This window comes from Pogona vitticeps, chromosome 3, assembly GCF_051106095.1.
Source record: "Pogona vitticeps strain Pit_001003342236 chromosome 3, PviZW2.1, whole genome shotgun sequence".
Taxonomy (NCBI): Eukaryota; Metazoa; Chordata; class Lepidosauria; order Squamata; family Agamidae; genus Pogona; species Pogona vitticeps.
Genome location: NC_135785.1, coordinates 263,596,063 through 263,609,400, shown reverse-complemented (window position 1 = coordinate 263,609,400; position 13,338 = coordinate 263,596,063). Strand labels below are relative to the sequence as shown.

At 45.6% G+C, this 13,338-nt stretch overlaps 1 protein-coding gene across 1 annotated transcript in view; it reads right to left on the bottom strand.

The window, feature by feature from the left end:
- PGM2L1 (phosphoglucomutase 2 like 1) overlaps positions 1-13,031 on the bottom strand; it is a 59,280-nt gene extending 46,249 nt beyond the window's left edge. The window contains exon 1 of the mRNA XM_020791878.3: positions 12,533-13,031. Coding sequence (XP_020647537.3) covers positions 12,533-12,661 — 129 coding nt within the window. The 5' untranslated portion in view covers positions 12,662-13,031. The remainder of the gene's footprint in view (positions 1-12,532) is intronic.
- Between the last annotated feature and the right edge of the window lie 307 nt (positions 13,032-13,338).

Genomic DNA, 13,338 nt, shown 5'->3' with positions numbered 1-13,338 from the left:
TTACAGGTCTATACAAACAATGCATATGGTTGCAGGGTAACAAATAAGTGGAAAATGAGACAGACAAGGTCATGAAATTCCTAAGCAACAACAGCATCAATCGCTCAAGTAACGAACTTCCAAAACGCTGATTAGTTAAATATATTGGCAATAGTGAAGTCATTAACAACTGTAAACATCTATACGTTTGTGCACAATAGCTGTCTTTGAAGCACAAAGACTTTAGCTTTGAGGAAGAAACTGATTCTTTTTAGCTGGGTTTTACAAAGAAGAACCATCGGTTCTGCCATGCCTTTAGCAGATTTTCTTTTAATTTTATATCAATGAAAAAGGCAGCTGAAAATGGACCCGCTCACAGGAAAGGGCGTTTTTTAGAATGGCTGTTGATAATATTTCAGAAAATAACGAGAGGAACTGGTACATCCACTGAAATATTAGGTTGAAAAAAGAGGAAACTGTAGTTCTAGAATGTAGGGGAAAAAATAGCGCTCTTTATTCCAGGATAAAATGCTCCATGCGTTTCAGCTCATCAGTCTTCTTCAAGGGCATGTTAATGAAGCTCTAATTAGTTCTTTGTCTTGTCGTTTGCCCTGTGACCAGCTCCATGATGAACGAATCGATGTAACGAAGCTGGTCACAGACCGAACGAACGAAAAAAGAACTTATTCGAATAAAGACACCTACGAAGGAGGCGGATGGGCCGAACCACATTGGCCAATTTACACCGGAGTAAAGAGCACTCTATTTTGTACATCCACGGACTATATAAGAACTGACTCATTCTCCCAAGTGGGAGCAGCTCCGGAGATATTTTCTTTTGTGACAATAATCTGCCCTAAGCCATCCAGCCTTCGGCTTCAGCAGACGGCCCCTTCAAGTTTCCCTACTAAGTTTCTCAATATCAAACTTAATGTTACGCACTTCTATTATGTTCCCTTTCCCCTACATTTTTTAACCTATAAAAATAACACAATTCTCTTTTTTCATTCCTCTCTCCCTTTCGGCCAGCATGCACTTATTTTTTTCCCCCTTCCTATGCATGCTTCGTATAATTTATCGCTCATATTTTGCGTCCGTTAAAATAATAAAGAGAAAGCAGCTATTGCTTTTCTACTCAATCACTAATCATCATCATCATCATCATCATCATCATCATCATCATCATCATCATCATCATCATCATCATCATCATCATAATGAGGTTAGTGCCCAGGAAGGATACCAATTTTTAAAAAAAATAACAATTTAGGAAGTACCGTATTTTTCTGTGTCTAAGACAATACTTTTGTCTAAAACATTTAGATTAAAAATGTAGGGTCATCTTATACACGGAAGTAAGGAGGGGGGAGGGATCAAAGCACTTTGATTCCTGCTTACCCCCACACACACACACACTTTTTTTGAAGAAATCTTGCATTAGAAAACGGGGTCTCTTATACATGGAAAAATACGGTAGGAAAAAATACTTGGGGATCTCCAACAGTCAGCAATCTCCAAAACCAGGGATAGAAATTGGAGTTTTCCTCCTCTTCTTTCTTTGACCACTCCAAACAGAATCCCACACTCGAGATCCAAGTCAAGAGAAACTGGGCAGCCCCAAAGACTTTGGAAACCCAGGGATCCAGGAGCCTCAGGCTGCAGACAACAACAACACAGGGGCCGAATTAAGAGGGGGGGAGCTGGGACCCCCACCCAGTCAATGAAAGCTGAGAACACGGAAGGCACTATCCCATCCAGAAGGCCCAAGAAAAGGTTTTCTGGTTTTAGGCTCTTAGTCCTGCCTCGCAGGGGCAGGGCACCTGTCAAAATCTATTTTGATGAGGGCTAGGTACTCTAACTACTTAAGGAAGGCTTCTTTGAGAGAAAGGGTCTCCGTGGGAGAAGGTTTTTTTTTCCCACCCAAAGGCCAAATTCTGGAAATAAGTTTTCGTTCTTGCTACCAAACATTTGCAGCTGAGTGCTGGATAGGGTGGCTCTAGCAGTTCTTTAAAAACACTCAGTCGAGACTCTTAAGGGACCGTAGGCAATGTGTTTACTAGTTCCTCTACCTGTTCCCTGTGTTACTGGACCCCTGGTTTGGGTTCCTGGACTGTTCTTGACTGTCTTTGGACCATGCCTTTGGAACTCCTGGAGGTTCAGCTCTGAGGCCATGTCCCTCCCGTTCTACATCTCTTATGTTCTAGGACCTCTCACGGAAGGACATTTATGTGGGACTTTGATCCCTGATCTGGAGAGGAAAGGAATAAAAGGCAGGCATGACAAGGTTGTAAAGGGCTTTAGAGATGGGCACCCTCTCTTTGGATGGCCTCCAGATGGCAACACAACTGCCGACCACAGCAGGACCGGCTGAATATGATCCTCTCTGCTCACATCTGCTCGGAGGCAGAGACAAGCATGCGCAACCAGCTGAAGTTATCGGAACCGCTTTCAGAGGTTGCCCCATGGAGAGCCCATTACAGCCGTCAGTCCCATGGAAACTCAGGAAGCACTGGGGGGAAAAATTACTGGAAGCAAGAGGGGGAAAAAATAGGCTAAAGAAGTATGGCCGTGGAAGCGCTCTGGACAGCCAGACATTGCACTGCTTTTATGGCACAGCTAATCCCGCACACACAGCTTCAGTGTTGAATCTTTTCACAACAGAGGGAAAGGTAATGAACTTGACACTGAGTCCAGTCATGTCCGACTCTAGGGCGTTGTGCTCATCCCCGTTTCCAAGCTATAGAGCCAGCATTTTGTCTGTAGACAGTTTCTGTAGACATGTGGCCAGCGCGACTAGACATGGAACACCGTGACCTTCTCACTGAGGTGGTACCTATTTATTGACTCGCATTTTTACATTCTTTCGGACGGCCAGGTTGGCAGGAGTTGGGATTCGATCTTACGACGGTGGGTCATCTGATCTTGCATCACAGAGGCTTCTGCGGTTTAACCCACAGCGCCACCATGTCGACAACAGAACGGACTGCTTAAATCGACCCTAATTGAAATAATGACTTAAAAATATTCCAGCAAGGCGAACTTGATTATTTTTATGCGCTCCTTGATGTCCAGTCATAATCAGACAAGCATGCATCCCCCAGTTAAAATGTGGGTATTCGTAGCATTTCATACTAGTGGTTATTCTGAAAATCCCGGCGTGGCTTGCAATAAATATCTATCAATAGGTTTAAAAAGTGATAAACCACTTGTATCCATTCAAAACTGTTGACTCAAACACTGTACAGAGATAACGAAATGTCTAAATCACCAGATCAGTCTTGAAACTGATGTCAGAAAACACCCTGTCTTAGGGTCGTAAGACCAGATAGGTGGGATATAAATAAAATAAATAAATACATTTTAAAAAGGGGGGCATGCTTGACATCCATGGGAAAAGCATTTTGCACCACCTTCCTCTACACCACAACCGAACGAACCTCACCCGAGTGCCGACTACACACAGCTCTTCCAGCACTTCAGAATCTAAAAACCAGAGGAGGTCTTTACAGAAGAAGATGTGGACTCTCAAGACAGTCTGGCCCCGAACGGTGTCGGGCTTTGTAAGCCGAAAACATTTACAAACATGGACAAAAATCCTGCCACACCACTCTGCAGCTTGTGGTTCCGCCCATGGAAGTCACCCATGGAGGTGGCCGTATAGACCAGATGGGCGGGATACAAATCAAATAAATAAATAAACATCTGAGGAGGAACTGTCATCCTCAACGCATTGTGCAAGGGTTTGCACCACTGACGGCACAACGGCCCGGCGCCATTCCTGGTTGCGAGGCCCATTTGCGCTAGTGTCACTTTCCATTACGCCAGGCCATGAATTCACAACAAAATGCAGCCTATGGAAGAGATTTCAACCACAACCTTCTGAGAGTAAGCCCAAATGAAGTGAATCTGAGTTTCCGCTGAAATAGGGGCGCACGGTACGGAGACTGTCGGGGTCATTCTCTTAACTCCACGTAACGGTGCCCTGTTCCCTCACCAAGGCTCCCGCCTCCCTGCCCGCAACGCTGCAAGTCCCGCCAAGCACACGAGCTCAGAGGCCCTCTCCTCACACACCTCCATCGCCTTCATCACGTAACGCATAACCACACACACAGCTTTTTCAGCTCAGCTCCTGCACTCCACAACACCATTTCCATTCTGGAAATTACTTGTCTCCCCAAAAATCAGAGGTTCACCATTAAGAGAGGGCCACGAACCTGGAAAAGGATGGTTTGTAATCGTTTGTGGTGTGTCACGAATAACTGCAAACGAACTAGAAAATCGAACCAATTCACGGTTTGGTTTTCAGTTTGTGCCCTATGGAGGGAGCTACCTGCTTCTGTCGGGCTGCCACAGTGGCTTCTCCACCAGGAGCCTGGGCGCTGCTTCTCTGTGCATGCGCCCTGATCCACTGGGCAGCTGGCGCATGGACGGAGGTAGCAAGCCCAGCTCCTGGAAAGGAAGCCGGCCCACCGTCTCCGACACATGGCGGCAGGACCCAACAGAAGGGGGCATCGTTTTTGCCAAAGCAAAACGAAGCACCCGGGGGGGGTGGAGTTTGGCACTTCATGTTGCTTTGTCAAAACAGGATCCCCGAACTCGGTTGTGAACCGAAGCACGAATCAGCCCAATTCGCTGTTTTTTTCTGGTTTGTACTACAGTTGGCGCCCGTCTCATAATCCGCCCCAAGTGACGAGGGTGTCCTTCAGGCATTTAATCCTATCTTTTAAACACGAAACAGGGCACTTGATACTACAAGTTTATTTAATCGATGAGATCTCTGAAAGGGTTTGTTTGATTGTATTTGTACTTTAAATCGCCAAAAGGATTGATTCACTCAGGAACAACGGCTGATAAAGATCACGAAAACCTGTACCTTTCCATAATTTGGAAAGTTTCCAATCCTGGGGGCAGAACTCACAAGCCTGAAACAGCTGCCAATTCAGAGCTCTGAGAGAGAATAAGAAACAATAAAGAAGGATTATGCCATGCATTACCAAGTATAACAGAAAAGAACAAGTACACAGTTTTTAAAGTCCTGTCATACTCTGATGACTAAGAGATTTACTTTAAAATCACAAGCTTTTAATTACAAGGTAGGTCTACTGGATAATCCCAACAAGACCTCTGTCATTTGACTAGATGAACATTGCTTTGCATCCAGCAAAACAACCCCGAGTGTTCCAATAAGATCTAATCCTTTTAACAGAATGCCCTTGATTTACTGGCTCAGCCCTCGTTGCCCAATTATCCACAAACCTACGAGCTTTAGAATTTAATGTACTGTAAATTAGGTTCACCTTCTCCCAGTTATGGTTCATTAAATACGGGAAAAGTCTTAAGCACCCGGAACTTCAAAGAGAGTAGTTTTTGTGTTTTTATGGCCAGAAAATTTTCTAGCGAAAAAGATGCCTGTGCAGGATGTGTAACACCTGTGTTCATTTTGCAGCTTTCGCCCTCGAGGAGAAATCATCCTTTTCATCACATAGCAAAATTTCTCCGTCAGACTTTTTTTACCCCAAGAAATTTCACAGGATTTCCTGGACGTTTCACTGGCATGTTTTTGAAGGAAGAAATGCCATCAGGCCAAGGGTTTGGACAATTCCTGCAGAGAACAGCATCTTTCATGCATAGGATCCCTTTGAAACAGGTAGAAGGAACACAATGCTGCAGAGAATCTTTAGTCCTGTGCAGGAATAACACTTTTCCTGTACAGGGATTCTCCAGAAAGAGCAAGAAGCGATTGAGGAAAATGACAGGGATATTTCCCCCCTCCCCATCACATCATTTAACCAACATGCAACATCCAGATTATCCAGTTGGCTGTTAGTGAACAATTAGTGACCTTTTTGATTTCTGAATTCCAGTTCCCATAATTTTTTACCATCGGGCCTCTTGGCTGAGACTTCCGGGAGATGAAGTCCAAAATGCCAGGAGGGCCAAAGATTCTCCCATCCTTGTAACAGGACAACTCTATAATGAGATACACAGGGAAATATGAAACGTACAACTCTCACAACTTCCCTTAATTTGCTTGAAACAGAAAATAAATATATAGCGACCCTATAGCTACGGATAGCATGAACATTCGTGCAAACAGAAAACCCCCCTTGCTCCAATTAAACTAGCACAGCAGGGCAAGCAAAAGACGCATCTCTTCTACTGTTCCAATGGTGAAGGGCGCAGAAACCAGCTATTTATTTCTAGGAAACAAACACACACACACACCTTCAGTGGCTAAAACCGTGAATAACAATACATGCATCTAAGTTATCCCTGAAAACGTGCTATTCTAGACTATCTCCAAGCACTTGGACAGTTGAGTCAGTAATAAAGTCTCTGAAAATAATGCTGTCATCATGTTTTTGTGGGTGGGGGGGACGTCAAACCCCATACCTTTGCTTTCAAATCTCACTACAGAACTCGATTTGCCTTTCGGAGAGTCATATGCCAAGGAGAGAACAAGCCAGGGAGTTATTCATTGATCTGTCTGCCAGACAAAATCATCATCATTTTAACTACCGAACAGCCCCGAATCTCCGAGCTCACTTGCAAGGCGATTAAATTAGTTTTCCACTGGAAGCAGTAAACGGGCCCTTTCTCTCCATGCGCCAGCCTACAAGAATAGAGTGTACAAACAAAAGCACATATATATACACAGGTCAAGTCTCTCCCGTCAGACGCCAGTCAATGGAAAACTTTTCTAGTTAGGCTGCTTTAGATTATAGCAAGAAAAGGCTTTGAAAGCCGGTCACTCAGGTCGTCTCAAGGAGACCGTGTCTGAACCAGTTTTCATTTTCCCCTTTGAGAAATAACACTTTTTCTATTTCACCGCAAGACTAATACGGGTTCAATCTATCATTTTACGTAGGGTCTGAAGGATAGAAATGGATTAAATAACACCTCAGAAACATCAAAACCTTGAGCTTTTCTACTCTTGCACCTAGGAAAAGATATCATTAGACTGCACGTATATAATGCATCTGAATGGTACCTATCCATTATCATGCATCACAACTAAAGCAGCCTGTAAGAGCCACTCACAAACTAATGGGATTTCTGCACCATCACGGGAAAACACATGACACAACAGAAATATTCACTGACCTACTCCCCTGTTTGATTCCCAGGACGCAGACAGCCATCTCTTCCCAGAATATTTCTTGACCCAGCATGTGGTTAGCCTGCGGAACTCCTTGCCACAGGATGTGGGGATAGCATCTGGCCTAGAGACCTTGAAAAGGGGATTGGACAGATTACTGGACAAAACGTCCCATCGCAGGTGACAAGCCACGATGAGGATGTATCATTTCCAGGATTAAAAAAGAAGGTCCCTCCAAAGGCCAGATGCTGGAGAAGATGGAGATCAGGAGACAGGGATGTAGTTGTCTCCTGTGCTCCCAAAGGCATCTGGTTGGGGCCACTGGGAGATACAGGGAGATGGATTAGAGGGGCCCTGGGCCTGATCCAGCACAGGGTTCTTCTTCTTAGCTTCTTACATAAGGACCTTGTTCCCAGCTCAAGCTCACCTCCATGAAAGCTATCTTCTCATGAGAGGCCGGCATTCCACATTATTTTGCCTGAATAATCAAAACAATACAGAACATAAAACCAGCAGGAAACTGATAGGGCAGTAGCTGAAACTGTGGGTTTTATCTGAAAGGCAGGCAAGCTAAAAAAAAGGACAAGAAAGCAAAGTAGCCTAAGCATACAGTTTTTCCAAACAAAGATCTTTGGCTATATCTATCTATCTATCTATCTATCTATCCATCCATCTATCTATCTATCTATCTATCTATCTATCTATCTATCTATCTATCTATCTATCTATCTATCTATCTATCTATCTATCTATCTATCTATCTATCTATCTATCTATCTATCCACATCTATCTCTCTTTATATATATATATATACTGTATATATATATACAGTGGTGCCTCGCACAACGATGTTAATTGGTTCCAAAAATGGTGATGCCTCGCACGATGTTAATTGGTTCCAAAAAATTCATCGTTGTGTGAATCATCGTTCTGCGAAACACCATTTCCCATAGGAATGCATTGGAAACTGGTTAATCCGTTCCAATTGGAACGGATTGCCATCGTTCAGTGAAAATCCCCATAGGAAACATCGTTGTGTGAAACAATGTTTCCTCCATTCAAATGCATTGCAGCCTTTCCAATGCATTTTAATGGTTTAGCGAAGTCAATTTTTGCAAATTTAAGTGTGTCATAAAAGGGTCAAAAACAGTTTTAAATGCTTGGAACAGCTTCTGCACCTTCTAAAACGGGTGCAAACTTAATTTGGCTTTGATCTCACTTTTCGTTAATTTTTGCTGAATTTTCCCCCCCACCAACTTTTGACAGCTGTCAAAATCTGACAGCTCCATTGTTTCCTATGGGGCACAAAAATATTCACCATAAATTAACGAAGACTCAGATCAAAGCCAAATCAGGTGTGCACCCGTATTAGAAGGTGCTTCAATGATCCCAAGCATTTAAAACTGTTAACAGCCACCTTTCCTGCTCTTTTTTGCAAACATCGTTCAGTGAAACAGGGGACCCAAAACGCAATCGTTGTGCGAAGCATGGTCCCAAAATCGTTGTGCGAAAATTCCCCATAGGAAACATCGTTGTGTGAGGCGGCAAATTTTTCAAAAAAAGCCATCGTGTGAATTCATCGTTGTGTGAGGCATTCGTTGTGCAAGGCACCGCTGTATATATATATAAAAATAAACCCAGTCTCTCTCCATTCTGCACTGGCCTATTCCAAGCGTAGATACACATTTCATTCACATGGCCTTAGTTACCTCTACAGCAGTAGTTCCCAACCTTGGATAACCCAGATGTTCTTGGACTACAGTTCCCAGAAATCCTGGCTGGCACAGTTAATAGTGAAGGCTTCTGGGAATTGCAGTCTAAGAACATCTGGAGGCCCAAGGTTGGGATCCACTGCTCTAGAGCAAGACTACACAAAACACATGGAACATTTTAAAGCACAGTCCTAACCTTAATTTACAGCCTCTGTTTATCCCTTTCCTGCTCAGCGGGGCTCATGAAGGATCCAGTAAACACCCATCTACTATTTGCAGGAGAGCAAGACAAGGAACGTGACACATCCCCCTGAACAGCAGAGATGAGTTCCGTTGATTGGGGAGGGATCCTGTCCACCCAGCGGCGTCCCAGGAGATCACGGAGAGCGCCAGGGGTGTAGATCTACTGTCCGCGGTACCTTTATCAGAAGTAAGCGACAAAGCAGGCTACATGCACTTGGCTGGATCCAGCCCTAAAGACCTTCACCCACAGCAGCCTTGAGCTAAGCACAGAAAGCTCTGGCCTGTTTCAACAGAATGGAAAGTTCAGCACCAAAAATTCTACTGCATAAAGCAGAAATGAATTTATCATCAGCCTCCTAGAACGGCAGAGCTCGGTCATTGAGTCCGGACACTGTCAGAGGCCCAGCGGGGAATCGAACTCCCAACATAGGCAGACCACTGAGCGATCCAGCAGTTCTTAATTTATTGTACATTTATATGGTACTTTTCTCACAGAAGTGGGCCTCAAAACAGGTTAATAGGATAGTTTAAAAAACAGTTATAAGTACATACTACAATAGACTTAAACACAAGACATAGGCAGCACTCTGGATTTTCGATTTTTAGATTGTTGGCTTTTGTAAGCTGTCTGGGGTCCCCACCTTGGGAGAAAGGGGGAGCAGAAAACCAACCAACTGCTACAGGAAAAATGTCAGGGAGCTTTTCTCAGAAAAAAATGCCGGAAGCCACCGACAGCAATAAAATGCTTGTTACGTTATGTGTTGTCAAGTCAAAACTGACTCATAGCAACCTTAACAGGGCTTTTAAGGTAAGTGAGACATTAAAGGTGCAGTTTTATGGGTTTTATCCCCATTGACTTTCTACAGGGATGAGAGGATTCGAACCCAGGCCTCTTGAGTCCCATTTTGTCACTTTTTCCGTGACCTTAACCCTATGAATCAAAAGCATTTCGGCCCTGATGGGGGTTGCGGTTCTAGCTATTTGGGACCTCTTAGAACCTCAAGGCAAATCCATAACAAGGAATATAGAAAAATGTCTTCTCCAAAGAAAAAGGAAGTTTTGGCCTGTCGTTCTGCATGGGAAGCTGCTGAATTCTGCACAGGTAAAAAAAAATGTTTTTGGCAGGTCCTACACAGGAGAGGTGCCACTCTGCAACTAGAGCTGGAACAATCCTGCACAGGTTGGGATTTCTCCTCTCCTTTCCTAGGGGATTCCTCCCAGGAAAGATGCCACTCTGCAAAGGGACCACTATGCCTTTTAAAAATGACCCAAAAATTCCTGGAAAAATCCTTTTGAGATTTCATGCAAGCACTTTACATGAGAAAACTCTCTGCTTTCCCCCCCACCCTCACTTTAGCTCCTCCAACAGCAAGCAGTGGTGAGATTCACATCCTCTCTCATACGCAGGCAACGTTTTCAATTTCTTATCCCTACCGCTACAGTTGGTAGCATATATTATTAATCATTTGTTATATCCCACCCCAGAAAGAATTGCTGCCTAAAATAGCCGAGAAGCTAAGCTGCAACATCAGCAGACTACCCAAATAATAAAGTATACTCATGGTTAGAATTTTTTAAAAAATACAGAACACGGGTGGAATTAATTTTAACTTTACATGAGAAGGCTCTGGCGCTGTTTTTGCAAGTATTAAACAACAGCTTATGGAGTATGCCATCTACATCAGTTCTGAATGCTCAGTTCTGAAAATTATAGCATGCAGACACCGTAATTTAAACAATTAGATAATAGTGCTATACAAAATAAAGAACGTATATTCTCAACACCAAGATGCATCTTTTGGAAAAGCATCTTTCTTTCCTACAAACGTGTCCAGAATTTGTATTATCCCAGCTATTTAAGGAAAACATATTAATATTCTTTTACAAAGCAGACAAAATGTTCTCTCATCAGTACCTCTTAGCGGGTGGATTTAATGTGTATTAACTCATCAGGCCTGTCTTTGCCAAAACCAATTACACCATTATTTGTTATGTTGCAATAAGATCACAAACTGCTATCTTCAGGGCTTACTTAAAAATACAACGCTATTAAGATGTCTTCCATCCTGCTTAATATAGCTGGTAGGTGAAAAGTTTTTAAACATTTGCTTCCTGGTGTTGTCTTAGCGCTAAAAATAAAAGTTGCTTTAAAAATAACTGCCCCACTGACCAATAATTCCAGAATTCATTTCAGAATTGCACACTGGTGTCTTTCAGAAAGGTCTCGCCTTGTCTCACGTCAGAATGCTAGTCCAGCTCTCTATGACCTCACCAAGAAAGGAAAGGACAGGGGAGAAAATATAGAGAATTAGATCTGGTGTTGCTCGCCAAAGCATATAAACATTACCAGTAACTAAGGAGAAAACTAAACTGATGCTGGTCTAAAGCAACTTCCCTGTGGGAACCAAAACATAAAAGGAAATAAAAGCAAACCCGGTTTTCGCCCCTCCCAAAAGGGAAGCGTTTTTTTCAAAACAAGCCAGAAAGGGCGAGTTGCCAATAGCGTGGAATTCTGAAAATGCTCTGTTTTGTCAAAAGAATTTATGGGGAGCTTAAGGCCAAAAACGGCTCTCCGGAGAAAGTAGGTGAAGAGCGTTGAAACCGAAAAGGCTGAGCTGCTCTCTGCTGTAAATATTGAATTTTGGAACAGAGAAAGGTTAAGGATCCAGCTGGCTGAATCCCTTTCCCTCGACTGACTGCTCCTTGCGCTTAGCGCTGATCCGATGCGTCACGATGCTTTACGCTCAGCATCCCTGTGCATGTTTTGGGATAGCAAGACATAGGTGTTGAAACCCGGAGGGGCTGAGAGCAGGAGGGGCAAGCCTTCCGTTGTCCTCTGAAGCCCCAGCAAGGAGACCCTGGCTAATCTGGCCGAGAAAGAGGTGCCCATACCAATGGCAGACACGCTTCCTAGCACTCCCAGAAACTGTACGATTTTGAGAGATGGATCGATCACCGATGCACGACGGTCACCCGCTGGAAACGCTTGGCAATACAATAGACAGGTGGAAAGGGAAGAAAGGTGATGGACAATTGGGTTGGGGGGGTAATACACAAACATATATTCAAATACTGCATATATATTTCAGGGAGGTTCCTGGCACATTTGACATCCTTCAGACCTCCTGCCCAAAATCCCCCCTGCCCTGCAAAGGGGAAAAAAACACCAAGATTTCTTTCAGATGTCTTTCCTCCGGCCAGCATTTCCACCCAGGCATGGGTTTCGGCACTTAGCACCATCGACGCTGGCCAGACACCCCCCCCCGCACCCCTCTCCAGCACCCAGCAACGCCTTCTGCACCACCACCCACCCGCCTGCGCAGCTAGCCATCATCCTTCTCCCTCCCTGACAGCTCTACCCAGGGGCACCCACCCACCCACCCACCGAGGTTTTTCCCCGAAAGGGCAGAATCCTGCAAGGCTTTGGGTGGGCATCCTAGTGCAGAGAAGGTGGGGGTCCCCCTCTCCCCCCCCAAGAGCGGGCAGGTCGGTACCCACCTTGTCCCAGGTGAGCCACTGCCGGACCGCCCGGTCCAGCTCCGCGTCCCCCGTGCTGGAGGGGCTGATGAGCAGCAGGTTCGAGTTCACGTCCCCGACCTCCTCCTCCTCCTCCCGGCCGTCTCCCATGGCCACTCCACCGGACGGAAGGCCAGCAAGCGGGGCAAGGAAAGGAAGGGGGCGGCCGATCACAAGCGCGTGCAAGCGGCGCTGCACCCGCACCTCTGCACAACACACGCGCGTGCACACGCACACCTGCAGGGGGAGGGATGCTTCTGGCTGCCGTCGGGGCTCCTCACTTCCTCCCACCCCCAGCACCCCCCCGGAGGAGGGAAGGGCCACCCTCGAGGAGGGGGGAGGGGCGCTCCTAAAATTTGGGAGGGGAGGGAGGGAGTGGGGGAGGGGCCTCGTCCTCCCTTCCCTGCAGGGCTGTTGTGGGGTGTTGGAAAGGGGGGGGAAGAGAGGATGAAACCCCCACCAAGGAGCTAACCAAGCTGGCTGGGGGGTGCCTTAATGAAGGCCGAAATCTGCATATTTTAGAGGCGCCCCTCCCCCCGCATGCAGGACTATTTCCCTCCCTCCCCCCCCCCAATTTTTAATGCTTCCTCTCCTACAAAGAACTCCCCCCTTCCCGATACACACACACACACACACACAGCCTCTCACTGGTCTCACCCACCGCCCCACCCCACCCCACTTTCCCTCGGGCCCCCCCTCGAGGACACCCCCCCCCCAAGCAAAAGGCGCGGCCGCCCCGGGGAACAACAACCCGCCGCTGCCGGGCTCCCGGGAGGGGGCGGGGCGAA